Genomic DNA, 25,742 nt, shown 5'->3' on the forward strand with positions numbered 1-25,742 from the left:
ACAGAAAAAAAAAGGAAAGCCATCTGATCTTAATGGATGATTTAAGCCTAATGGAAGAAAAAAACCCAAAACCGTTCTCATGTTCCAGTGCCACTACAGGTATGTTCAAGAAAATGGAATCAGACTCTGGGTATGTAAAGTCAGTTTCACTTCATGCTGTTACTCCTGAATCCACCCAATCCAGTGGTCTGTAAAAGCTGCCCGAGGAACAGGCTGAGTATTTTAATATATATTCTATTACTTACTCTGACAGTGACCCAGATCACAGTATATCAACTAATATAGGCCTTTGTTAAAAATTTTAAGATCAAGGATGAAAGCAAATTTGACAAATGTTAAATTTTAAATCTGACAAATAAAATTCAAGTTAAATAAAGACTACTAACAGAAGTTTAAAGATTCTGGAGTCTTTTGTACTCTGTGTTTGTCAGACTGCAGGAGAAATGTATTAGTAGGTTGAGTACCCTAACTGCAATTATTAGAAGTCTAGACAACTGGCATTTTTCTCAGCTGCAAGACATGGCCTGGGTAACAGAGGAAAAAAAAGCAAGTAAAGTACCCCACTGAGACTTGGACAGTTGTCAGAACAACGAGAAAAAGGCAAACGCCTCTGAATTGCCATCACAGAATCCAAACACTTTGTGACTATTAGAAACATTAAGTCGACAGAGCAGAATGAGATGTCACCGTTGAGCTGCTGGCAGCCAACCGGTAACAGGTACAAAATCGCTGTGAAATTCGCAATCAGGACTACTGAAGGGACTCGTTATGATATAGCTGTGCATAATATGGTGTGCATAGCCTTGGCTTAAAAGCTGCCTTAGGACTGCAAAGCAGCAAATATGACATCTGTGGTTGCAGAAGAGATACAGGTAAGTACAGACTTCTAAGCCTGAACACCTCTGTATCAGGCAAATCAACAGAAACTATGGCAGAAAACATAATTAACATAAACAGAGAATTAAAAAAACCCAACAAGACAAAACAAAAAAGCCCAAAAACTTTCAAAGCCCTTCACCAGCAACTTTTCAGAAAAGTGGGACTGACTTTTACAGTATTTCTCTACTTGGCTAATGTTCTGATTCTGTTTAAAATAGCAAATTAAAATATTCTTATGTAAATTAGTAGAAGGACTTTATTTTTCATTCTTTAACTTTCAGTACTTCTATTGTTCCTTCTCTTCCTTCACCCAAAGCACCACCTATCACTTCACAGGTACACTGTGATTATTAAAGAATAAACTATAAGCCATCTTTTAACTGCCACCATGCAATGCTATAAAATTGCACAGGGTAAAAAACAAAAACAAAAACAAAAAAAACATAAAAAATAAAAAAATCAGTGACTTACTACTCTCCTAAATCAGAAATTATTCTGATTTCTGAGTGAAAACTAAGGCTTGTGGACAACACAGCCAATTCAGATCTACAATGTATTTTTTTCTGATAGACAAGCAGCGTGTAGTATTTAAAGCAACACCATGTGCTTATATATGAGTTTTGCAACAAGATGCAGCCTACATTTCCTCCAGTTTCTCACCCCCCCGACCTATAAAGAAGTTTTCTCATAGCACAGAGTCTCAATCCCTGAAAGCAACTTCATCTCAGTTAAAAAGAAATGCAATCTATGATTGTTTTGGTGCCAAAAAAGCCCTGTATGCTCTTGAAACTAAACCTACTGGTATTAAAATGTTCTGAAAATATTGTTCACTCAAAGAACTTGGAATGGGCTTACTTAAATGAAAGCTAATTTTTTCCAATTTTTATTATTTACATAGCTCCTTGTACTAAAGGAGTAACTGAGCAGTTACAAATTGTATGTTACCATGAAATTATAGGCGTTGGAAACCTGATGAAGAGAAAGGCAGTGCAGATACTGGAGTACTAAGAATTTTTGTCAAAAAGGAAGCTGAGCCCACCTTGTAACTCAGAAATTGCTGAATCATATTTTTCATTAACTTATCAGAGATGGAATACTTGCCACCTTACAGCTTACAAAGCTGACAAATATTTGTCTTTAGCCTTTGTAAGAGCAAAGGGAGACTTACAAATATTTAGGAGACTGTTTGCATTAATCAAAGATATGACAGAATGGTATGTACAGAGACACATAAAAACACAACCAACTAATAAAACTGACAATTCATTACGATATTTTGCTTCCAGTGCTACAGTTCTGCAGTATTTCCCAAAGTGTTTTTTTCAAGTGTATGAATCAAATGTTCTTTGCATCTCTGCTTGCAACGTTATTGATTTCAGCAAGTTGTTCAATTTTCTAATTTCATTTCTTTCAAACAGCTTTAACCCTTCAACCGTAAAATTGGAAACCTTTTCATTATGTTATGTTTGCTGTCAGATTGCCTGATGTCATGTGATCACGAAGCAAAACATGATTCTGAAAATATTAAGACTGTTTTGGGCACTTTAAACCAATTTACTCAATGCACTAATTGTTGCCATATTAAAATCACAGCTCTAACACTTCAACTTGTTAAAGAAAGTAACAAATAAAAAGGCAACAGAAAATTATTGTATTAGAATTATATCTTTGGAGAAGACATGAAAAAATAAAGATAAAATAATAAATGAAATATGATATTGCTTTTGCATTTCATTCTGCTATTTTCCTAGTCAGTTACTGAGTGGATATAATTTGATTTCAGTCCATATTTCTGGGATAAATTCTGTTCTGCCAGTTTCTAGAGATGTTTCAATTACAGTGATTTAAGTAAAAGGAATACAGCAGTGGTTACTTAATTATGAATTAATTAAATGCTCAAGAAAAGAATGATTTCCTCCAGGTCAACTGGCTTACACTGTATTATATTTCTAGAAAAAGTGAATTACAAAGTCAAGACCACAACTGAGAAAATCCTCCCATTGCATATGTAATTATTACTATGGAAATACTAACACTAAAACGCTTGCTAGTAAATCTTACTATTGAGCAAAAGGAGATCAGATTAGAGGTAATACACAGAATGTTTTGTATGTGATTTATTACTATGAATAAATCAAACTCAAGTTTTGTTGTGTTAATGAATTTTACTTATTCAGGTTCCATAAAAATCCTGTTTTTTTCATTTAAGAGATAATTCTCACTAAACCAACTGAAGACTGTAAAGCAAAATCCTTTGACTGTATTGTGTTAAATATTACTAGCGAAGGTTCAGTAAGAAAGGCCAGCACAAGAGAAGAAAGAAGGGAAAAAAATAAGTCATGCATGCTATCAGAGAACAAATACAAAGCTACACTCAACACTAACAAGATTAATCATTCCTACAGGACTAGGAAAACAGTAATTCACAGCCATTTCAACAAACTGAGCCCAAGTCTTCTTCAACTTTGTGTGTAAATGTCCAAGAAGGAGAAAAAGTATTGATTGGGAAGAACACAAAGTACCCACAGATGGTTTTATCAGGACTTAATGGAAGAAAAGTCAGTCCTAATAATCTGTTCAAATTGCATTTCCTAAATCTCAAAGACAGCTATATTTATATGAAGGAAATGTAACGATCCAAATAAACTGCACAAGTTCCATAAAGAAATTTAAAAAGGACACACCTTCTAGTGACAAACATATGCTTGATAAGCATTTTTCTAGGCAACAGAAGCGACTTTTTCCTAGCAGCTCCACCTCTTCTTGTCCTGACTGATCACAGGTGAGCATCAGAATATGCTGCAGTTTGCAGACACAAACTATCATGCCTATACAACATGCTAAGTCCTTATCTGCAACTCTAAGAATTATTAAGAATCCGAAAGCTTTTATGATTTGCCACTATCAATATATTGATGCCATAGACATTACACTCACGATAACCATGGTATAAGCTAAAGCAGAATTGAACATTTTACTTGTGGAGCAAGCAGAGGCAGTCTAATGTAAGCCAGGAGTTTACTGAGATCTTTCCTTCTCTGTTCCAAATCATGACGAACCCACGTAAGTAGTGCATTCAGTATAGTTTCTTCATTAGGAATATTCATGTCATCACTTGCTAAAAGCTTTGCAATTTCAGTGGCTGGCAATAATAGAAATTCCTGGTTTCTAATTACTTCCATGAAGTTTTCCTGAAAAGGAAAAAGAAAAGTCTTTTTAATACAGGTGATATCATACTTTGAAGTATTTTTTTATGGAACTCCTACTACATCTTCCCGTTTTCCCTCCCTTCACACTGTCTCTCAGTTGCGCTGGTAAGTACCCCTGGAGAACTGACCTAGGAGGGGAAGAAAAAAAAAGTAAAATAACAATGTACTGAGTTATTTTGACCCCTGATCATTTTCCCAACTCTATTATTCAGTACCACAGACAGATGTGCTGAAACAACAGAGTGGGAAGTACAGGGCAGAAATGAGCAATGGGTTGGGGGGGTTACTATCTTGGCACTGCAAATTGAAGAAATACTTTCTGAAGTATAGTTAAAAAAACCCAACAAAACAGTGTAGTTTGTTCCTGTCGACAATATAGAATACAATGTAAGATGTTTTGTCAAGCAAAGAACGCAACATGCTATAACTATTGGGCACATCTGTAACTGTTTTCATTACTGCTAGATTAAACTACGGCATTAAGTTTTCAGAGGAAATAAACACTACTAACAGTTTTATTGTTGATTTAAAATGGATTATTTTAAGTTTATTTTACTATTTTGTAGGTTTTATACAGCTGAACTGACTGAATAGGGAGCAAAACACACAAAAAATCCACAACATTGTACACACCTTGCTTTATTAACAGTATTTATTTTGAGAGGATTCAATTTTCTAACTTTAATTCTGTCATTTCCAGCAACAAATCCTTACTTCAAAAAAGGAAAGTCACAAAAAGTATCATTTCTGACATTGACATCCTATTACTTCAGAATGCTAGGTCTTGCAGAACATTCCATAAGGATTCTCATGAACTTAGGCAGAAACAGCAGAAAAATTTGTAAAAGTACAATCAGCACCGGGAATTACAGTGAGAAACCTGAATGTAACAGAAAAGGGTGAGATCACGTCTGTCCTCTTTCCCCAGGCACCTTTACAAGGCAGCAAAGGAAAGAAAAGTAAAAGCAGTCTATAAATCACACGTTCTTATATTTTGGTAGCTCAAAAGCCAGTTAGCTTCACACTCCAAACTGAGAGTCACTTCATGACAATTAAATAGTACTAAATTCCATTTAGTAAATGCGCTGTTGATTGCTAGTTAGCCAATGCTGGTTGTGCTCTGCCATCACATACTCCTCCAAAACACCTGAAGGATAAAGTACATTAGATCCACAGTCATGGAAGTCTAACTGGGCCTAATATAAAAATTAGTTTTACTTAGTATCTTGTTTCATGGTTTAAAAAGAAAGAATTGCACACTAATGAAGAAAACTCTGGATTAGAAGCACAGACTAGTTGGGGAAAAAAAGTAGGATTTTTAAGTAAAAAAAAAAACAAAACAGGGAGAAGCTTGGGAGCAGAAGCAGGACTTGTGCTGCAAAACAGGTACAAATTTAGCATATAAAATAGCAACAAAAACATACAGTACAGTTTGGCATTGCATATGCAAAGGACATCATGACAACAAAGTGAAAAAGGTAACACTTCCTTTTTATTGCTTAGTCTAATAATCTCAAAGCTACACCTTAGTACTCTAAAAATATTAAGTAATTAAAGAATGCTGAGCAAAGAGGAAAAAACTATTAAGGAGTAAACCAGTCCACCTTACATGAAAGCCACACATAGGTAAGATGGCTACAAGATGTCTAAGGGGAAAGATCAAAGTGACTCCACTCTACAGGTAACTCTGGAGTTGAAATTAGGAAAAGAATTGAAAGTGTTTTCTGTGCACATAACAAGTCTGTATTCCTGGTCAGAATTTGGAAAGGAAAATTTTACATTTAATATCTGAAAAGTTTTCCTACTAGAGAGATCCAATTGGCTCCATAAAAGTAGTTCTTCCAAGTGAAAACCGTAATAGATTAGAAGGGAGATAGAACCATCTTTTCCTCTTTAATTATTAGTTTAGCTCTCTGTATTACAAAATTAAAGTTATGAAAAAGAACAATTACAGGAATTAAAAACAGTGAAAGGACCATACCAATATTCTGTAGCACTACGCATGCACTAGTATTTATTTTACTCTGATATCGAATGCTTGGGAATAAAATTGAAGCTGAAAAATGAGCAACATTATTTCCAGAGTTCAAACATGCAGTTCACAGAAATTCACATTCCACTGAGTTCATTTTTTTTTCCACTGCTGTTTTTTGGTTGATTCTCTGTCTTAGGGAGTATGCAAGCTGGAGCTGTGCTTTAGTTTTGCTGAATAAACAGGCAGCAAGCACTGACAAAGAGAAAAGCCAACACTTACTACCTTAAACTTTCCATATTGTCTATCCGGTTCACAGGAAGAGGAAGGGAAAAGCACCTGCATGGAAAGTTTCCTTCGTCTCTGAAGGCAATGACAAGCTGATCTTGTGATAAGTCAGTCAAAGATCTTCTTTGGAAACCTTTTTTCCAACTGGATTTAATCACTTCAACAGCTGTTGCGTGTAAAAAGCCTGATTTTCCTTCTTGTTGCTTGCAGACAATTGATTTCTGATGGGAACAGATTCAACTTCCTCTTGCTCCCATTCTATTTTTAAAGCAGAGACTCCTTTTGAGCATAGTATCAAAGCATTCCACTGGGAATACAGCCACTCTGGCCTACGTCTGGGGTTTTTTATGATCTGAATCTGACAATTCCTCTTCCTCTACAGACAGAGATTCTGAAGACAAAAAGGAGCCAGTGTATCTCCTAGCATTCTTAACCTCCTCATTAGCCTTTTCTTTCTTTCTTCTTATGGGAATTCTCTGTGGAAGAACAGGATATTTCAGAGAACAAACGGTCTGCAGTTTCAGTCCCTTGGTTTCTGGTCCTGAAAGTAAAAAAAGAGTTTCCCACCCCCAAAATTAGCTCCTCAAAGAGCTTGGAAACTTTATCAAATGAATAGCCCGAGGTTTATGTACCAGCTGAAGCAGGGACACGCAGTCCCCATTCTCAATGCTGTGCATTGCTCATTCACATCATAACCTTAAATTCACCCTTCAGCAAACACAGAGTGAATAATACTGATATTCTTAACCCCAGCCGTACCTTTGGTACAGACCACAAAAATATTAGGAGCACATAAAAAATAAGAGGTCACAATACTTATTTCTAAGTAGTACTTAATCCAGCGGGATGCAGTGAGATGGTTAGGCTCCTTCTACGCTGTGTCAGCAGGATTAGAACCTCAGAGAGCATCAGACCACCTGCAGGCCGAGAAGGACGTATATGGAGGTGGCCCAAGAGGCAGCTCTAACCACAGGGTGCTCTTTAAACTCTGAACCTGAGCAGCCAAAAAGCAAGAGGTGCTCAACTCGCAGGATCTGACTGAGAACAAACAGGGAACATAATTTTGTCTACTGCCTGCTTCCATCAGCTGGTCAACTGAGGTATGAATTCACAGGAACTGAGCTCTCTGACCTCCTGGTAAACTATTCGTAGTCAGATAGATGTCAGATAACAGTCTGCTTTGACTGTTGTGGGAAGTGATAAACCAGCCTCATGATTTCAGTGTGCCCAGGGTTTGCTTAGAGTTATAACTCTTGTAGCTTGACTCCTCTCTGCATAGTTTCTGGATTCCACAGCGGGCTGGGCAGCGTGCAGAACCTATTTTGTCTTGCCAAGGCAGTACTCATCTATTGTTGCTAGGCCGAACTTGGGAACCATGAAAGACAGAAATATGTTGGGTTTTCACAGGTGAAAAGAAGTGAATGCATATTTTCAAAGTCAGATGATTACTCAGCAGCAGAATATTTTGGACTGCAATTAGAGGTACAAGAACATAAAATTCTTGTTTAAGGCACTAACAGTGTCTTTGGATCTGGCCCTTTGTGGACAAGAAACCCCTGAAATTTCTCCCCTTTTCATCCTTCCCCTACCAAAAGAACAAAATGTCCTGGCTGTAGCAAGAAAAATGACAAATTAGACCTCTTTGCTTCCTCCTCCCTAATAATAAACTCCATATTGCAATGATTTTTTTGTTAACCAACTCCAGTCTTACAAGAGAAAGCAAATCTAAGTGTCCCACATCTACTCTTCTGCAAAATTCCTAGCTTCTATGCTTGGCCTCAGTCTGCTACTCTCCAAGTTTTTCTTCTTATAAACAGCCATTGGCTGTGCTCAGAAATCACACTAACTCCAAAATTAACCTTATCTGAATCTTGTGATCACTGCTTACATACTTCTGACGAAAATCACCATGACAAAGATAAAAAGCTATCTACACAGGAACTGACTCAGGCACTATCACATACAATGGTGGGAATGTCTGCCTTTTTTTTGTAATTAAGAAAGTTAAAATCTGGCTACTGAAGAAGCTACTGATACCTAAGAACACCTCACTACTCACCACAGATATTTCATGTTCTCTCAATAACACAGGCTAGCTTTTCCTCAGCTTCCCTTTGGTTTACGTTTTCATGAAAGAGGAGCTACTGGTTTTAATTCAAGGTACACTATCAACTGCTTCAAAGAAAGAAGGTGACAAAAGGGGTGTTTCTTTTGACTTTGTGAAGACAGCAAGAAAAATGCACAGAAGGCACTTTGTGCAGAAAGTCTTTATGAATTGAACAGATACGCTACTGGCCAAACAAATAAAAATCCTAAATCTGCAATTGTATGACCCTAATGCTACATATAAACTACAGCAAAACATGATAACATTTGTACAAAAGATACTTTTACACAGATACATCTCATGATTCTGGCAACTTATTTTAAATCCCTGATGCATAAAAATCAGAGTTGCTTTTTATACAGTATTAAATCCACAACCGATCACTTCAGTTTATTTTGTGTTTCGTTTAATGCAGCCTGAGGATTTTCAAGCTTTAGTTTGCAGTGACAAATAACTGACCTGTTTTGATGATAACCTTAAAAATTATTCTCCTCTGGAAAAACAACTTATCAACCCTTCTTATTCATTCATTACTTTTAATCGCACTCTATAATGTGATTTAAATCACGCCATAAAATCATGGTAATGCTTTCCAGTGACACTAATGAACGTTATTCAGACAAAGCAGGTCTATAAACAGAGATAGGCCTACTGGGATAACCCACCGATCGGTCCCTTCAGTTTAACCAAATGCTCATTTCATATGAATTTCTACTCTTCATGTAAAGAACTACTTTCACAAAGCAGGTAATGTGTTTATCAAATTGTAGCATTGTCCTGGTCTGAGGTGGAGCAGAACCAACTTTCTGTTCATAAAAACCTTTTAAACTAAGAATTTGTTTAAATTGCAGAAAACTAGTTATATGGCAATCTTTTTTTTTGTTCTGTCAAAGGAAAAGAAATAGAAAATAACGTATATAAATTAAAACAAGTATTTCATATTATTCATTACCTTCTAATTCAAGCGCTTTAAAAGAACCAAAATTACATGGAAAAGCCAGAAGCATATCCTATGCTCAGTATAATCCCCCATTGTTCTGTGCTGCCCACTGCAGCATAAAAATAATTTGTTGTTTTGACAAACAGAATTTCCAGGTACTACAGGTGCCCTTAACCCTTATGCTCTAATACTTCTTAATGGAAAGAGCATCAAGTGGCTACCACTTACTACTGTCGAACATTTTCTTTTTTCAAACAGCTTTTAAACAAATGAAATTACTTGGGGATTTATTTTAATTGAAGATTCAATTGGACTATACATTTCTATGCAGTTTCCATAGCAACATTCATTTCAAACTAAAGAAGCTGCTTCTCTATTACTCATTATTACTAAAATTCAATTTCATGTCTCTGTTGGAACTAAACAACATTAAAAGAGGCCTTGGGAAGAATCCATCTAGCACAACTAATTAGTTTTGAAAATGGCTTTTTAAAATCCACCTAATTTAAATTTCATCCACGTCAAGGCCTTAAAAGCAACAATTTTGCCACTGAAGTAAACAATGGCCAAAAGGCATACAACTATTTTCCTGTCTTCTGAACAAAAGAAAGATAGGTTCTGTAGAAGAATGGCTTTTAGAAAGTTCACAGCCTCTTTCTGCCACAAGTCATGAATTGCCAGTCAAAATAGTAAGACTATCATCCCTAACATTCAACTTTAAAGATGCATTAGTCTAACATTTATTACCATTCTGATCTTGGCAGTCCACTTTTAAGGGACATGACAATAGCACAGACCACAATATAGGCTTATTCTGAAAAATAGGTCAGAGGAAGGAGGTTCTCTTTTTGCACACTTTTTACATCGCTGTCTCGCTCAACATGAATTCTAATATTCCTCAAAGGCATGAGCCACGTTTATCTTTACTGTTTCAGCTGACTGTCTACCTAATTGCAATCTCTTCATTTTTGTTTGAGTAATAATGAAGATTGAGAATAGAAACATGTAAATTACAATCTGCCCACTATTTATTGACCTATTTTGGTAAATTTCAGTGTGTACATGATTTTAAATACATCAGAGATCCACTCATGGAGGAAGAACATTGTATGATATAAAAAAAATAAAATTATTTTAGACTGTTATACATACTAAACTACATTATTTTAAGCTAAGAAGAAATATTTTTTAAAAAACTTTTTAAACCAGCAAAAACTAAGGCAGCAAGAGGAAAAGCCATGGATTTCTAATACTAATTACAAGAGAGATATTACTCCTCTTGGATTTAAGCCAAGAACTTTAGCAGCAATGCAATGTCATGCCACCAAGCAAATTAAGTACTATCTTCATTCCCACATCTCTTATGCAGTATCTACATGCCCTCATTCAGGTCCCAAGAGCTTACGTAGGCGAAATTTCATCAAGAAGAGAGCAAAGTGCCTCACAAACTGTAAAGAACAGATGAACCGACTTGCCGCCGAGATAATTCTCCTGCCTTCTTCTGCTGATAACATTACCAAAATACGCTTGTAAGAAGGAAAAGAACATTTTATATTAAAATAACAGATGAGTATTAGATGATGAAGTTTAATTATGTTACCAGGTCAATCCTTCTATAAATTAACTCTGAAAATATCAATGGAAAATTTGTATTTAGCCACATATTGCCCAGCCTAAGATCAAACTGTTTGATGCCATCCTGACATCCTGTTAGTAAGAAATTAAGGATAATGCAGAATCTATATTGATGAATGCCCACATTCATATCCCGTATATAACTTAGAACCTGATTACTCCAGCTCATTACAGAACAAGAATTCCACAGCTTCATTTAGTAAGATGCTATTTTGGACTAGATGATGGCAACCTGCCCACTGTTAAGCTTGTAGTTTTTCACTGACAGAAATAAGAACAAGCTTTTGAATGACTTTATTGAATGCATATCAAACAATCCCATTACTCTTACAGGAAACCATTCAGGCTTGCCTATTTCCTTCCAACTCTAAACCAGCAACTTTATAGTTATTTTGTCATTTCTCATCATGGGAACATATGTGCATTCTTGCTTGGAAAACGATCAAGGCTTTCTGGGAGGAAAAACATTAGTATTTTATTCAGGCAAACATTCTGTATTTTCCTTACTAAATAAAGCAGATGAGACTTAAAATAACAACATACCATAGTGTAATTGTGAGCCACCTTGTGCAAGTCAGTGCAACCCTGCGCATCAGCAAAAGATCGGATTCCAAGACAATTGGATGGGTGAAGCTGCTTCATTAGGAATTTACAGCATGCTTCTACAACCTGAGAGAGCTGAAGAAGGCAAGCTGTAGACAACAGGCACTCAATGTTATCTTCTTTTAATTCAAGGCGACCTAGTAACATTAAAAAGTAGATCACAATTTCGCTCGTATCATTTGTTTAATTCCCTAAACCTCAGAGGCAACAGCATTATTTACAGATTATATGACACAATATAAGGCTTAGCAAACATCACCCTCAGCAACAGATAACCAGCTTTTCAAAATTAGTACCTATAGTAATGCAAGACAGAGAATCCTAAAACGATTCCTTTTTTGTCAGTCATGATACATTTAAAATATTCACATAATTTGTTTACTAGCAGAATATAGTATTATCAAAGAAAATATATCTTACCAGGTTGTCTCAGGTAACAGCAACAATTTATTTTATTTATTTATAACGAATTAAATAATCTGAATAGTAATTTCTAAAGATCATTTGAAATCTAGTAATGGAATATATAATGCTCACAAAAGGACAGTTCATTAGATGAAATTTCCATTTGCATTCTAATTACCTGTATATGCATATTGAACCAGAGCCCACAATGCATTTGGCTCCACACCTTCCATCTTGATTTCTTCCTGTCTTGCTTCCCTTACGTCATTAGTGAACATTGCCGCAAAGTAGTCCGAAACCGAGGAGAGAACCAATCTGAGTACATCGTGCAGGAGAAAAGGAGAGACAAAGAGAGGAAAAAGAAAAATAAACTTAGTCAACCTGATGTTTGTTAATTTATGATTCATTACTTTGCCCTCTTCAAACACTGTACTGAGAAAAACATTTTAAAATTGACAAACCGCCATATGCTCTATTTCCCCCCTATGAATAATGAAGTACTGTTACCGAATCCACATTTGCTGCTGAAGTAAATGGATTACCCTTTCAAAGCTCAATAACTTTTAATAGCCAACACTGAAACAACCCACAAAAACACATGAATTGGAAAGGGAATCTAAATACACATTATGGGAATAAAAAAAAAACAAACGGATTTTCCTTCCATTTATATTATGTCAGTTACTTATTTAAACATGAAAGAATGACTTGCTAATCCTTTTCAAAGTGCTTTAAAATGCTTTTACTCTTGGTGCACATATATGCATTCATTTACTAATACTGATGATAGAACTAAGCACAGTAAACATGGAGATGGTACAGACAGAGTAATCTCTTTTGTGGGTGTGTATTTAGACTTTTGTTAACAATTCTGAGTATTTTAAGATACTGAATAAATAAACATGTTACTGCTCAACAAACATTTCTTTGGAGTGCTGAGAGTCAAACACTGAGTACCTGTAACAGCACCACTCCACAAAACGTGCGAGAATCTGGATGTCTCAGTATGTGCTCACAGGACTAGGGTGAAAGAGAAGGAAATCACGTGGAGCAGGAATATTCACCCCACAGTTCTGCCGTGTGACACCTACTGTAACTATTCATGAGGTCTGCTGGTCTCTTCCCTAGGAGACCCCCACGAACAGCCTCTTGGGTTGGATCAATTTTTGTGTTGTGTCAGTTCACTGTTGCCTTCTCACAGGGAATTCCAATATAAATACACGTATTTAAATACGTACTGAGCTACATAAACAACAAGCTCAAGAACCAAGCCTACTGCAAATACACTACACAGTCCATCTGCATACATTCAATGAATCTAATACTTCACAAAATGTCAGTTTATTCTGTGTTGAATTATTATATTGGATTGTTAAGACAGAGGTCAGGAACCACAAACCAGAGTAAAATTAATTGAAAAGCTGAGCACCAGTGCTTAAGGAGTAAGTCTAAGCCTATATTAATGGGGAGGATTTGCAGATACATCCTCGGCTGCATCAAAAAAAGCGTGGCCAGCAAGTTGAGGGTGGCAATTCTGCCCTTTTACACTGCTCCCCTGAGACCCTACCTGGAATACTGCATCTGGCTTGGGGGCCCCCAACGTAAGTACATGGACCTGTTGCAGTGAGTCCAGAGGAGGGCCACGAAATGATCAGAGGGTTGGAGCACCTCTCCTGTGAAGACAGGCTGAGAGAGTTGGGATTGTTCAGCCTGGAGAAGAGAAGGGTCCAGGGAGACTCTTACAGGCCCTTCCAGTCCCTAAAGGAGCTACAGGAAAGCTGGGGAGGTACTCTTGATCAGGGAGTGTAGCGACAGGATGAGGGCTAATGGTTTTGAACTGAAAGATGGGGATTTGGATTAGATATTAGGAAGAAATTTGTTACTGCGAGGGTGCTGAGACACTGGCACAGGCTGCCCAGGGAAGCTGTGGATGCCCCATCCCTGGAGGTGTTCAAGGCCAGGCTGGATGGGGCTTTGAGCAACCTGCTCTAGTAGGAGGTGTCCCTGCCAACGGCAGGGGGTTTGAACTAAATTATCTTCGAGGTTCGTTCCAACTCTAACAATTCCCCGATTCTATGAAAAGAAATTATTAGAAAAGTAAAATTCAATCCATTTACCACTTTCGCAAACTTGTGTTTGGATTCATGAGAAGGTTTACATGCTTCACGGTGTTAACTGCTTTCCAGAGAGTGACTTGCATATGCTGAAGCAGGATGTGCAGCCCAGGAGTAGGTTAATACAAGTAATATGCCAAAGTATAATTTATACTGATAACAATTTTGTAATAAATTTTAGCCAAGAAGCACGTTCACAGTGAAAAGCCTTAGAACAGGTATCCACACTTTTAATTCAACTAATTTAGAAAAACGTTCTTTCAAAGAAAGAAAGGGGATTAAAAGATATAGTGGCAATGCATCAAGGTGAAACTGAACTAGCACAGAAGAAAACAAAGGCAGACTTTCAGCCAACTGGCCTTTTCTTGTCCTATGTTTTTCCCGCTAGTCAATAAAAATCAATTACTACTTTACTCATGCCATTTGACACCCACTTGTTCATTGATCTTTTAATCTCATAGCTAGTAACTGATTTTTATTTCAACCTTTTTTTGCATTGTCTGAAATTAAACTGCATTCCTACATACAGATTAAACAATGTGTAGCAGCTGATACCTTTATGTAACTGAGGCATCCACAGAAGACTTTCGCCATCTGTATTTGACCTTTTTGCTAAAAAAAGCTCTAAACCAACTAAGTGACAAGTATGATTTTTTCAAAATAAAAATCTGTGCAATGACTACAAACACTTCACCTATATTCACAACCTCTTTGTTAAATAGAGCCACTGTGGCTCTGTTAGTATTTAACATAACGAGAATTTCTGTGTTATTTATTAATCATTAAAAGTAACATTCATCCATATGAAGAGTTCACTGGGAACTACTGATGCTACAATATAGTGTACAAGATAAATTTAGAAATTAAAGAAAGCTATGGTTTTCATATTTCAAGTTTGTACCCTTTTTTCCCCTAGAAGTAATATTTCCTTTCTGATTGACCCAATCAAAATGCCTATGAAATCAGTACCTGTTGACATTAGAGAGGCCTCTTAACAGTACAAAAATAATAATAAACAAAAAAAATCAAGAAAAAGCCTTAATGTACTTAGCATTGTATTGTTTGACTGTGGATGTCGAACATATTTACCTTTACTCTCCTTCTTACCTGATTACCAGCTACTGCAAAATAGTCAATTCTGCATAAATAAGATATAAGAATTTGGCTACTGAATTACATGCAGTCGGTTGGCTGCTTTTTTTCAGTGCACAGGAAAACTGTATAGAAAAAAGAACACGTAAATACCGGAATTTTTCATGTGGGAGATCATAAAACGTCTGGAACAATTAAACTCTCTGGAAAAAACAGTCAACAGCTATGGGCTAAATACTGACAAAATCTGGGTGTGTCGACACATTTCTCTGTTCTTACAGGAGGTTCCAATGCTACTGATGACCTTAATTTCTGTGGTTTGTAGTGATACAAAAATAAAAAGATCTACCAAGATGGCTTAACTTATGTTGAAGAGTTTTCTAATTTCACTGTTATTTACTGAGAGCCAGTAAAATACATGTAAACAGGGTGGCATACCTGAATTAAATTGTCTTTCTTGTAGGAATTGCCACAAGCTGCACCATCTAGACAGTTTTCTAGGCCTTCAAAGCAATTATTACGTAAAACGATGACAGCTGTCAAACCTGACAATTTACAGATTTAGTATCTCCCAACCTGATTCACCCGACAGAATGAAGTAAAGCTTCTTAACATCTGAAAGATAAAAGAGACTTCCTAGGCAACTCCTTGTTTGTGACTGTCTAACAGCTGAAAATAGTCCCAGGGAACTCACTAATAGCATTCACTGAAGTTGTAAGGTGATACTGAATAGTTCATGCATCTTAGTATGAAGCGCCTCATACACTGATGGCTTCAGCAAGTTTCTAGTCTTGATAACAAAGCATGTAAGTAATAAAAAGAATATATGGAAGGGGTACTATTCCACACTAATAGATCTGTATTTATTTCAATTAAATTCGTTTAAAAGCCAGCAATACCTAAAAATACATGCAGTATGTTTATGTGAAAATGATTTCCAATTATAGCTCTCTTCCAGGGAAATCAAACCTTTCAACATTCATTTGCTGCTTCTGACACTGAAATGATGATTACAATAAACCCTTTCATACCATTTTTCAAAAGAACCACACTACAGTAGCAACAGTACCTTTTTAACATAAAGCTATCACAGAAACTGCTTTTTTATGTTCTTTGACTTTTTAGAAAGACGTTTTGGGTTTAAACTTTTATAAACATGTAGCTAAGCAAGAAAAAAAAGGTTGCAGTGAAGGATTTACAAACTAAGTCAATACAGACTGTGAAGGAAAGGAAATATTATTAATCTGTACGGAGAAGTAGTAGGAAGATAAATAAGTCTGCAAACCAGGATGTGTGCTCTTTCAAACAAGCTTCCTAACCCCTAGAGTACATAAGCTTCCATTTGCCTTCTTTCCTTCAGTCCCATATCTTTTGTGTTTCCATCTTTCAGTGTCAAGAGGAAGAGAGAAAATGGCTCTGCACAGATTTTCAGATTGCTGGTTAAAGGATGCAGAGGAGGCTTTACACTCCCTCTGGCCAGGAGCTTACACAGACACCCCTTTTCTTATGTAAATGATCTGATCAGTAGTTATTACAAAACGAACTTTTATTATGGTTACAGCACTAAGCTGAATGTAATAAATAGGAACATAATAAATGACTTAAACATCTGAAATTGCAGTGAAGTACAGCAAAAGCACCTGATATGAAAAACATAATTAAATTAATTAAATTTAATTTAATTAAAAGTCTGGGAAAATTTCTTTATGGAACTGCAGGCTAAGGGAGTGGGAGTATAACGCATTTTTTCCTTGTGTAGAATTGTCTCCTTTCCTACTTGCTTCTTGATCTCCTAAATAAGTTCTTAGCTGTAATTTCAGCACAGAATGAGATAAACAGACTTAGAATATTAGCGAATGCCATATTCAGAAAAATCATGACTATATGTGACACTCTTATTTGTAGTGGACTCATAGCTCGAGTTCTTTGGATACAAACCAAAACCCTTCAGGATTTTACAGTAATGTATTACCTGTGCTTATTTCTATTGCAGACACCAAACTCACTGCTTTTTTCTCTAAAAACATACATCTTGCACCTCAGAACATTCAAGTATTATGAAAAGTAGAAGCTGAGAATTAAGAAAAAAATATAGGAACTATTAAAATTATCAGGTTCAAAAGAGAAAATCTGAAAACTCTTCTCTCTATATAGGCATGATTAATAGTAATAATGAAAAATGTTATTTCTTACTAATTCTATGTGACCACTTATTAAGAAAAACCCTTTTATCTTTCTTAAAAGGAAAAAAAAGGAAAAAAAAAAAAGGAAAAAAGCTATCCAGATTCTATTTTCTTACATATCTTAGAATGCCAAGCCATTAAGCTAATATCTACTTAATACATCTTTTCCTGCTTATTAAATCTTAAGATAAAATAATCACTAGTGTTCTGTAATACGGTGACTGCTCCAGCCTTTAGCCAATACTAAAGAAGTCAGAACTTGGATGCAGGCAGTAAAAAATCCTACAGAATTTTTTTCTTGTGATACAAGTACATAAAGTCAGTTTCCTTACCGAACTTCCATAAAATTCAGAACCAAATTTAAGATTTCCATCTTCATCTTTCCCACAATGTAAAAGTTCAGTTTTCAATGAGGTACTCTGGACATATTGAGATGAAGACTGTAGCTATTGCTATGTGTTTTTGTGAAAACAAAACAGTAAGAGAAAGAACTTACTGTGCAAAAGGCAAAGCTTATTTCTAAGTTGCTCCAACATTACACAGCAAACTAAGGACAGTCATAAACCTCCCACCTCCTGCTTCCAGCACAAAGTGTGCTTTGGCTTTAACTGTCATGTATATTTAAAACACAATATATGGAATACAGCAAGATGTTTCTCCTCTTCAGAAGAGAAGACCAGAGCAAATAACAGGTGGCAGCATATGCCTAATGCACTGCAGAAACAGATAGCGGAGCACAAACTGCAGGAGCAAAGTCAGTTCTCTAAATAAAATGTGAAACAGGTAGGAACCACATCAAAGAACATTTTAGCATGTTGTCTTTCTGTTTATCTTGTTGCAAAAAAGAAAATAAATAAAAATCTTTCAGTCCTTACAAGATACTCACAGCTGTCCTCTGCACCCTTTCTACAGGTTTTAACTATTACACAAACAATTCTCCAGAACTGCATACTGCAAAGGCATTACCCTTGGCCGCATAAGGAAGTAAAATGATAGCATTATAATCACCAGTTTTCCTGTTTACAGCACTCCAAAGCTCTTTGACTTCTAAATTACTTCAGCTGGTGCAAATCCACTGGGGGCGTATGCATTCCCCATTTTCATCTGATTCACTCTTTCCACAGGGACAATGCAGTTTTGCAACTAATCTGAATAAACTGAAGACCAATCTTATGCAACTCTGTAGCCACAAGGAAAGCCAGATCATCTTGTTCACCCTATTGTCCCTCCAAAAAGGATTGATCATCATCCACAGCTACGTGGCTGTAACTGTTCACAAAGGAATTTAGGTCAGGGGTTGGGTGGAGACCAGGACCACCCATTTTAGCAGTAAGATTTGCTTAGATCAACTTGGAAAAAATCAGGGACAGTCTTGACTGTTTAAAACCAAAGTTTTATAAAATGAAGCCTGTGAGAGCAATAGCAAGTTATGGTGCCTCTTTCCTCCTCAAGTTGGTTCCCAACCCCATGCTATCATTCCCTCAGTTGTATGAAGACACTAGTGTGGATGACACCTGAATAAAAGCAGAGATCTAGGTTTCTAGAAAAATACCAAATCCAAACCAGTAATCTCTCCCCATCTTTTAATTACTTTTACAGTATTAAGCTGCAGTTTCACTGTGGGGGGTAGGAATGAGCAGTGGAAACTAGGAATGCTTTAGGCTGCTATGTCTGTTGAAGACCTAATCTCAGGAAACCACATATTAATTATACCTAGGTTCCTATTCAAACTATTAAAACTGTGCATTAATGCTGTAACATGCTTCAGTTATGCACACTTTTGTTTCACAATCTTTGCTATTTTCCTAGAATTTAAGTGGCACTCTATATGATCTGTTAAGTGCACAGATGCCAGGTAGGGTAATGTCTGATGTAATTTAACCCCTCTAACACTATCAGTGTTCAGGAGTCTAGTATCAGAGGAGTCCTCTTACTACGGGAGCAAAAAACCTAAAGGTCAGAAGACTGTCCTTATTGCTAATTATGACTCCCAACAATTTAGTTGTTAGTACAAAGAAAAAATAAATCTAAGAAAGATTTTTTTTTTTTTAAATTACATTCTATGGTACAGAAATCACTACTAATAATAATCTGTGGCTGAATTTGGGACTTTTGGGGGGTTTATTTTTTTATGCAAATATCCAACTACACACTTGAAGACAAAAAGTAGAATGTGAAAATGTCATAATTATTTTTGATGCTGTTTTGCATACAACTGACAGAAATTAACTTTTAGTTTCCAAATAAACATTAAAAAGCAGAAGCATGTCTGAAGTATTCTAAATTGTTTAGGAAGTTCTGACCTTTTTTAAGCAAAACACAGGATACACTTTGAAGGTGCATTTGTAAACTAATATGAAGTTACTTCAAATTATTATAAACTTACCTGTGAGCTGGAATTCTACGATCACCAGCAACTAACACCACGTCACATAGCTGTTTGTGTCTGAGATAATTCTCCATCTTTTTAAAAGTTTGTTCAGCGTGGTTGAGAGCCTGAAAAAATTCATCTGAGGTACAGGGCTCCATAGTTTGACAAGATGATAAGGTATGACTGCTGTTGGAGGTTCTGCTGAAGACAATAACAGAAATCTTAGTTCACACAATATTATGGTGCAGCAATTTCATCTACAGATGATAAAATAAACATTACATGTGATTTTAAAATTGAAATGCATTATTTGTTTTAATGTTTATTTCTCTTCACATTAATACTCTCTTCCTCCAAACCTAATCTATAAATCTTTGTGAAGAAGGCATGATCATTTCATGTTGCACAACAGACACACAAAGATCAGTCCAACAATAGTATCTATAGCCTTGTCAGATGGCTAAGGAAGAACAGGTATCTACCAGGCCCCTGCAAACTGAAAAAGGAAGGAAGGATGTTCTAAGGAATCAAACCTCTCCCTGTCACATACGTTACCTGCCACGTATGTTAAAGTCTTACTTCACAAGTATGTTAAAGTCTTGCTTCACACTCGGGTGGCTAGAACAAAACTCAGCATATAGAAGCTACTAATAGAGTGTGGGCATGCAGTGGAAAAAAAACAACCAAACCATCAAGAAACACATCAATACACCATCATTCCTACTGTATAAACCCTTGTACGTCTGAAATAAGGTCTAGCACCGGAGAAGCCAAGACAGGGGAAAAGCAAGGGTGGATGGGGAGAAAAATTTTGCCTCTCCATAGACACAGCAGCTGGGGAGAAAAGAGAAACAGAGAAAACATAAAAGGAATGCATGTGCCTAGGACATAAAAGTTGATGAATCCTAATTATGTACGCTGAGGGAAGCACCTTTTCTTGCTCACAGTTCTTTAACTGACTGCTACTTACTTTGCCACAATGCAGGCAACTTGTAAAATACTCTGAACCTACCATAACATTTGGAAGGATGTGGATTCACAAGATCTGCACCCAGAGCCCTGCTTTCACAAAGATATCATGAACTCAGGCAGTGTGCTCAGGGCTAAATTCACCAAGAGACTTAGCTCAGTCCTTAGCCTAGGGTATTATTTCAAGACAGAGCATCTCAAAATCAAAGTCTAAATTTTCAGCAGGAAATGTTCTGTATGGGTGTTTGGGTTTTGTTTGTTCTGGGGTTTTTTGTTTGTTTTTTTTTTTTTTTGGGGGGTTTTTTTTTTTTTTTTTTTTCTTTTTCTTTTTTTTTTTTTTAAAAATGACATCCAGGTCAGTTTAAGACCTATAAGCTTATGCATTGAGCCTTAAAGACTGATCTTCTCTCCTCCTGGAAGAAATATCAATATCTATGTTTTGTTGTTGTTGTTGTTTTGGGGTTTTTTGCATATGCCCAGATAGCTAAAATGGCCAAAAAACTTGCACTTAATTCAAGCTTAAATCTAGTAATGGATCAGAAGTGAGATACCTGCATACCTACTTCCCTTGGAGGACTTTATTTTAAATGTGGTCTCTGAAGTGATGGTTAGGCATTTATTTAAGCTGTGTCAGCTTCTTCTCAACCCCCCGTGAATCACTTGTTTTGCTCCAACGCTGGCCCTCTGACAAGCTGGAACAAATATTCTTTGTGGCCATGTGGGAAACTGAATCAAGGAACTCATGTATGTGAAAAATGTAACCATGTAACCATAAAAAAACATTATGTTGTCTAAACTGGGTGGCATTCTCACAGGGAATGAGAAAGGAGTACTCAGGGAAAGCAACTCAAAACAGCAACCCTGCAAAAGAAACAGCAGTGGACAGGAGAGGGTACTGGTCAACAAGAAAATGCTTAGGAAGACCGTGTTCCCTATCACAATTTATCACATCCTCAGTTGTATTGATAGAGGTTGGGTTTTTTCAGTTGAATCATGTTTTAACCCAGATTCCTTAAACACCATTAATAATGATGAAAAAAAAAATATATACATGACATCAGGAATTCAATTTCTATGACAACGTCACAAAGAGCTGGGCAGCTAGAACTGAGGCAGCAACAAACTGGGATGGAGAAAGGAAAAACTTTCTAAGCCAGCACTTTCCTGGACCACAGCCTCACTAGAGCTACTGCCAGCCCCAGAGCTCACACGTGTACACTCGGCACAGAACACAGTGGCCATCACTGCTCTGGTTCAATAAGGAAAAGTAATTGCAGTGGTGTCTGCTTTCCACTAGCCACAATAAAGCACTTATTCAGGACACAACAGAGCCAAGCTTAGTTCTTCCCCTCACATGAAGAAGCTCAACCCTGTACCTGCCCTATAGCCCGTAACTTAGAAACCATTTTCCATAAAGAAGGAAAAGGAGAAGGAAAGAAAGATTTAGCTTCAGTGGTCCATAAAGGGAACATGAAAGAGACGGTCTAATAGTTGAGGTACTTGCAAAAAACCAGGAAAGATATCTTCAAGGGCTATTTATGCCTATTACTCAATGATTGGTTATGAAAAATTCAAATCTCCCCCCTTCCCCAAAGTGTTTTATGAACCTGTTTCCCAATTCAGTTTGCCACAGCCATGACAGCCTGGGAGAATACACAAGCAAGGAAAGAACAGAGGAAGGGAAGGACCTGCTTTTCTCTCTCCCAGCAGCAGTACTGAAATGCCTTCCAAAATTCTTGGCCTACATCCCTTCCACCTAGAGAGAGGAGACTGGGTATCTAACGGGATGTAACCGGTGAATCCCACGCTCAGAGCAAACACCCAGCCGTGAGGTCCTGCAGCTCCGAGTATCGAGGTGGCTCCACTTCCTATTGGAATTGGCTCTTGACTCAAATATATTTTTAAGTGCACTATGAATTTCCCTTCCACAGGCCAGAGGTTTTGGTACTTCTGCTCACTTCACACATACTACTATTAAAAGTACAAGTTTATCAAAGAACCCTTTCTGCATATTCCTCTAAGATTAAGATTTAATACAGTATTTTTAACACATTAAGTGAAAATATTATTATGAGTATCTTAGAACATTAGTTGGTAGGGTTTCCTTTTGTATTCTTAAACTTCAATCACACTTTTCTTGGTCTTTCTTTTCTTTGCCTATAGATCCGATCTAGCACTGACCAATTTTTATTAAGTATGGTACAATTTAGGATAATAAATTATCCTAAAGATGAGGTCCTTTCCATGATAGCTACACATTTTACATCATGAGGACAAAAATTCATATATTAAAGATGCCAGCTTTCTTCAACTTATCTAATTAAGAATTTATATAAAAACATGCCTTTTGAAATCAAAATTATGTGTAAGGCATGCTATAAAACCATTTGTTTTTAAAGGATTTTTTTTCTTGAAGTAGGATGTTTGGAATAAGGAGCTCTACCCAATACAACAGCTCATTGCAAAGCAATTAACGGGGCTAGTAAAGTGGTGATAAACGAGTTTCAAAAGTAAAAGCAGATATGATGATGACGACTGGAGAGCTGAATTCACACCTCTCCTTCTGCTGTTGTTTTAGGCTCCGTTGTTGTAGCTTAAACAAAGCCACAGCACAGCTTTCGATATAAAAACAAACCAAACCATAGCACACACACACCGCCTTTCCTCCCACTTTCACTAAACTCACTCTCTCTCAAAAGAGAGGCATCAGTGTTTTTCAAACTTTATGGGGGAGAAGTACAATCTGTTCCTATTAACAGGATTTGTTATTTTAATTATTTTAAAGCATTGGGATTAATTTTAAAGGAGGAGTTACAATGATTATTTTACAACAATCACGCATATGAGTTAGCAGCCTATGAATTCCAGTAAATATTAACCTTGGTTATAACAAATGATTCCACATTTGTCTTTGAAATTTTAGAGGAGGAGTTACAATGATTATTTTACAACAATCACGCATATGAGTTAGCAGCCTATGAATTCCAGTAAATATTAACCTTGGTTATAGCAAATGTCTCCACATTTGTCTTTGAAATAAAAATGAAGCAATAAAGACTTCATTATGACTAAGAAAAAATCAAATACACATTTCAAAGTATTCATTTTGGAACAGAGATAGAGGAATAAAATCCAAAACGTGAAATTAATTTTAAAATATATTTTCTGAAAAACTATGTAAAATTTTGTCTGGAAAATTGTATCTGAAAATTATGCATAAATTCACTCGTATTTAAAACTGTTCTATTGTCACGATCAGTTCACCTAGTTTAGCTGTAACCTCATCTGTACTTCTAGAAAAGGTCAAGTTCTCCACAAGATAATATCAAACCCTACAAATCTGCAAAAAAATGTAGTTTTACTGCAAGATAAGAATGACACAGTTAGATCAAGGGTATGCAGTGCAAATGCTGACCTTACAGATATGTACCACCTTGCCTCTTCTAGGTTTTTGCAGCAAGTAACAGCTTATTTCCTTGCATTAAAAAGTTGCTTTTCTTTTGACAGAAGCAACATGTTGAAGTGCAGCTGGTTATAGAGCCTTGACTGGACAAAGGAGTCAGGCAGCATTACAACAGGATTTCTTTCTGGAAAGTCTTGATGGAAAAAATACCTCAAATATACTGCTACTGGCTGGTTCACAGAATCAACAAATGAAGTCTGTTTTTCAAAAGATTGCTCTGCTCTGCTCTGTCTCTTTTTCCCACTCCGTCCACCACCACCAGTCTAGCTCTTCTCCCTTCCCCTCAATTCCATCAGGGACCAGACAAGAGACAGCAAATAATATGACTGATGGGAAGCTGCACTGCACAGCCAGCTCTGCGGCGAAGGAATCCTGCCCTTTTTCAGCGCAGGCAATAAACTGGGTTCCTCTCCATTAACTAACTGCCATTTGCGAGGAGTGACATTATCTTTGAGACTTCTGCCTCCCCCCGCATTAAGATGAAAAAGGGCTCATGGGTTTTAAAGCTACCAGGGAAATGGTAGGGGTGATGCAGAACGCAACTGCCTATGCTTGGTGCCTTTGGGAAACCAAACTAAAAGCAAATGATCTACCTACGCTATTGAAATCTGCAGGCAGCACCAAACACCAACCTGGAAACAGTGCAAAATGGGACTGGGGCAAGAATAACCTGTTACATATGTTTCTCTAACACAAACTGGGTGTAGGTGAAAGCATTAGTAGTAGTAAATAAACACTGGCAAAACCGTAGAGATGGGGAAAAAAAAATACACATTTTTCTCCTCACTACTATGTTTCCAGTGAACATCACTTCGTTCCTCAGAAAATGAAGTCACTGCCATCAACATTTTGAATCTGAATTAATGCAGAAACAATACTACCTTTATAAATGACATGTAAATAAGAAGAAAATCTACAAACAATATAGGCATGTCAACGTATACAGATATTTAAAAAGTGTGATGACATTTCAAAGAAGAAAAATAGTACAAATATTAGTTTTATTCACACCTCAGAAAGGTTCAAAATAACAAAAGACACTTAGAGATAAGTCATGAAAATTATTAAGTATGTGCAGGAAAATGGGTGGGACTGCCTTGTGTTTAGAGAAGACAGTAAAAGGAAGAAAAAAAATGCATAATATGTCCGACTATCAATGACTATAAAATACATTAACCCAAGAATAATGTCAAGGAAATAAAAAGCCGATGTTTGACTGATCAAAGCAGAACTCTGCAATTATAAATGAAACATATGGAATTTACTCTAGCAAATCACCAATAAGTTTCACTACTGTTCAAAACCAGTGAAGGCATTTATTCTGTTACTGGAACAGAAGAATCTCCAGTAGCCAGACTTTCTAACTTAAAAAAAAAAAAAAAAAGTAAAATGCAGCCAAATGGTAAGCTAATTGTCTACTTTGCGACAGGATTGAGGATTTGCTATACTGCACAACAAACCCACCATCTCAAGGTATTTTTTTGGTAATAATGTAATTAGAAGCTCAGTTGC

General features: G+C 36.5%; 1 protein-coding gene across 4 annotated transcripts in view; it reads right to left on the bottom strand.

The window, feature by feature from the left end:
* Positions 1–25,742, bottom strand: part of KLHL5 (kelch like family member 5) — a 57,407-nt gene that overhangs the window by 10,057 nt on the left and 21,608 nt on the right. For 2 of the 4 annotated variants that reach the window (XM_014957807.1, XM_014957804.1), the window contains exons 2-5: positions 19,814–19,996; positions 12,217–12,353; positions 11,574–11,770; positions 3,858–4,070 (exon numbers count right to left, since the gene is read on the bottom strand). In XM_014957807.1, the coding sequence (XP_014813293.1) occupies positions 3,858–4,070; positions 11,574–11,770; positions 12,217–12,353; positions 19,814–19,956 (690 nt within the window). In that variant the 5' untranslated portion in view covers positions 19,957–19,996. Of the gene's footprint in view, positions 1–3,857; positions 4,071–11,573; positions 11,771–12,216; positions 12,354–19,813; positions 20,000–25,742 lie in introns of all 4 variants that reach the window. The other 2 variants (XM_014957805.1, XM_014957803.1) reach the window with 1 other exon arrangement.

Source organism: Calidris pugnax, unplaced genomic scaffold, assembly GCF_001431845.1.
Source record: "Calidris pugnax isolate Ruff unplaced genomic scaffold, ASM143184v1 scaffold349, whole genome shotgun sequence".
Classification (NCBI taxonomy): domain Eukaryota; kingdom Metazoa; phylum Chordata; class Aves; order Charadriiformes; family Scolopacidae; genus Calidris; species Calidris pugnax.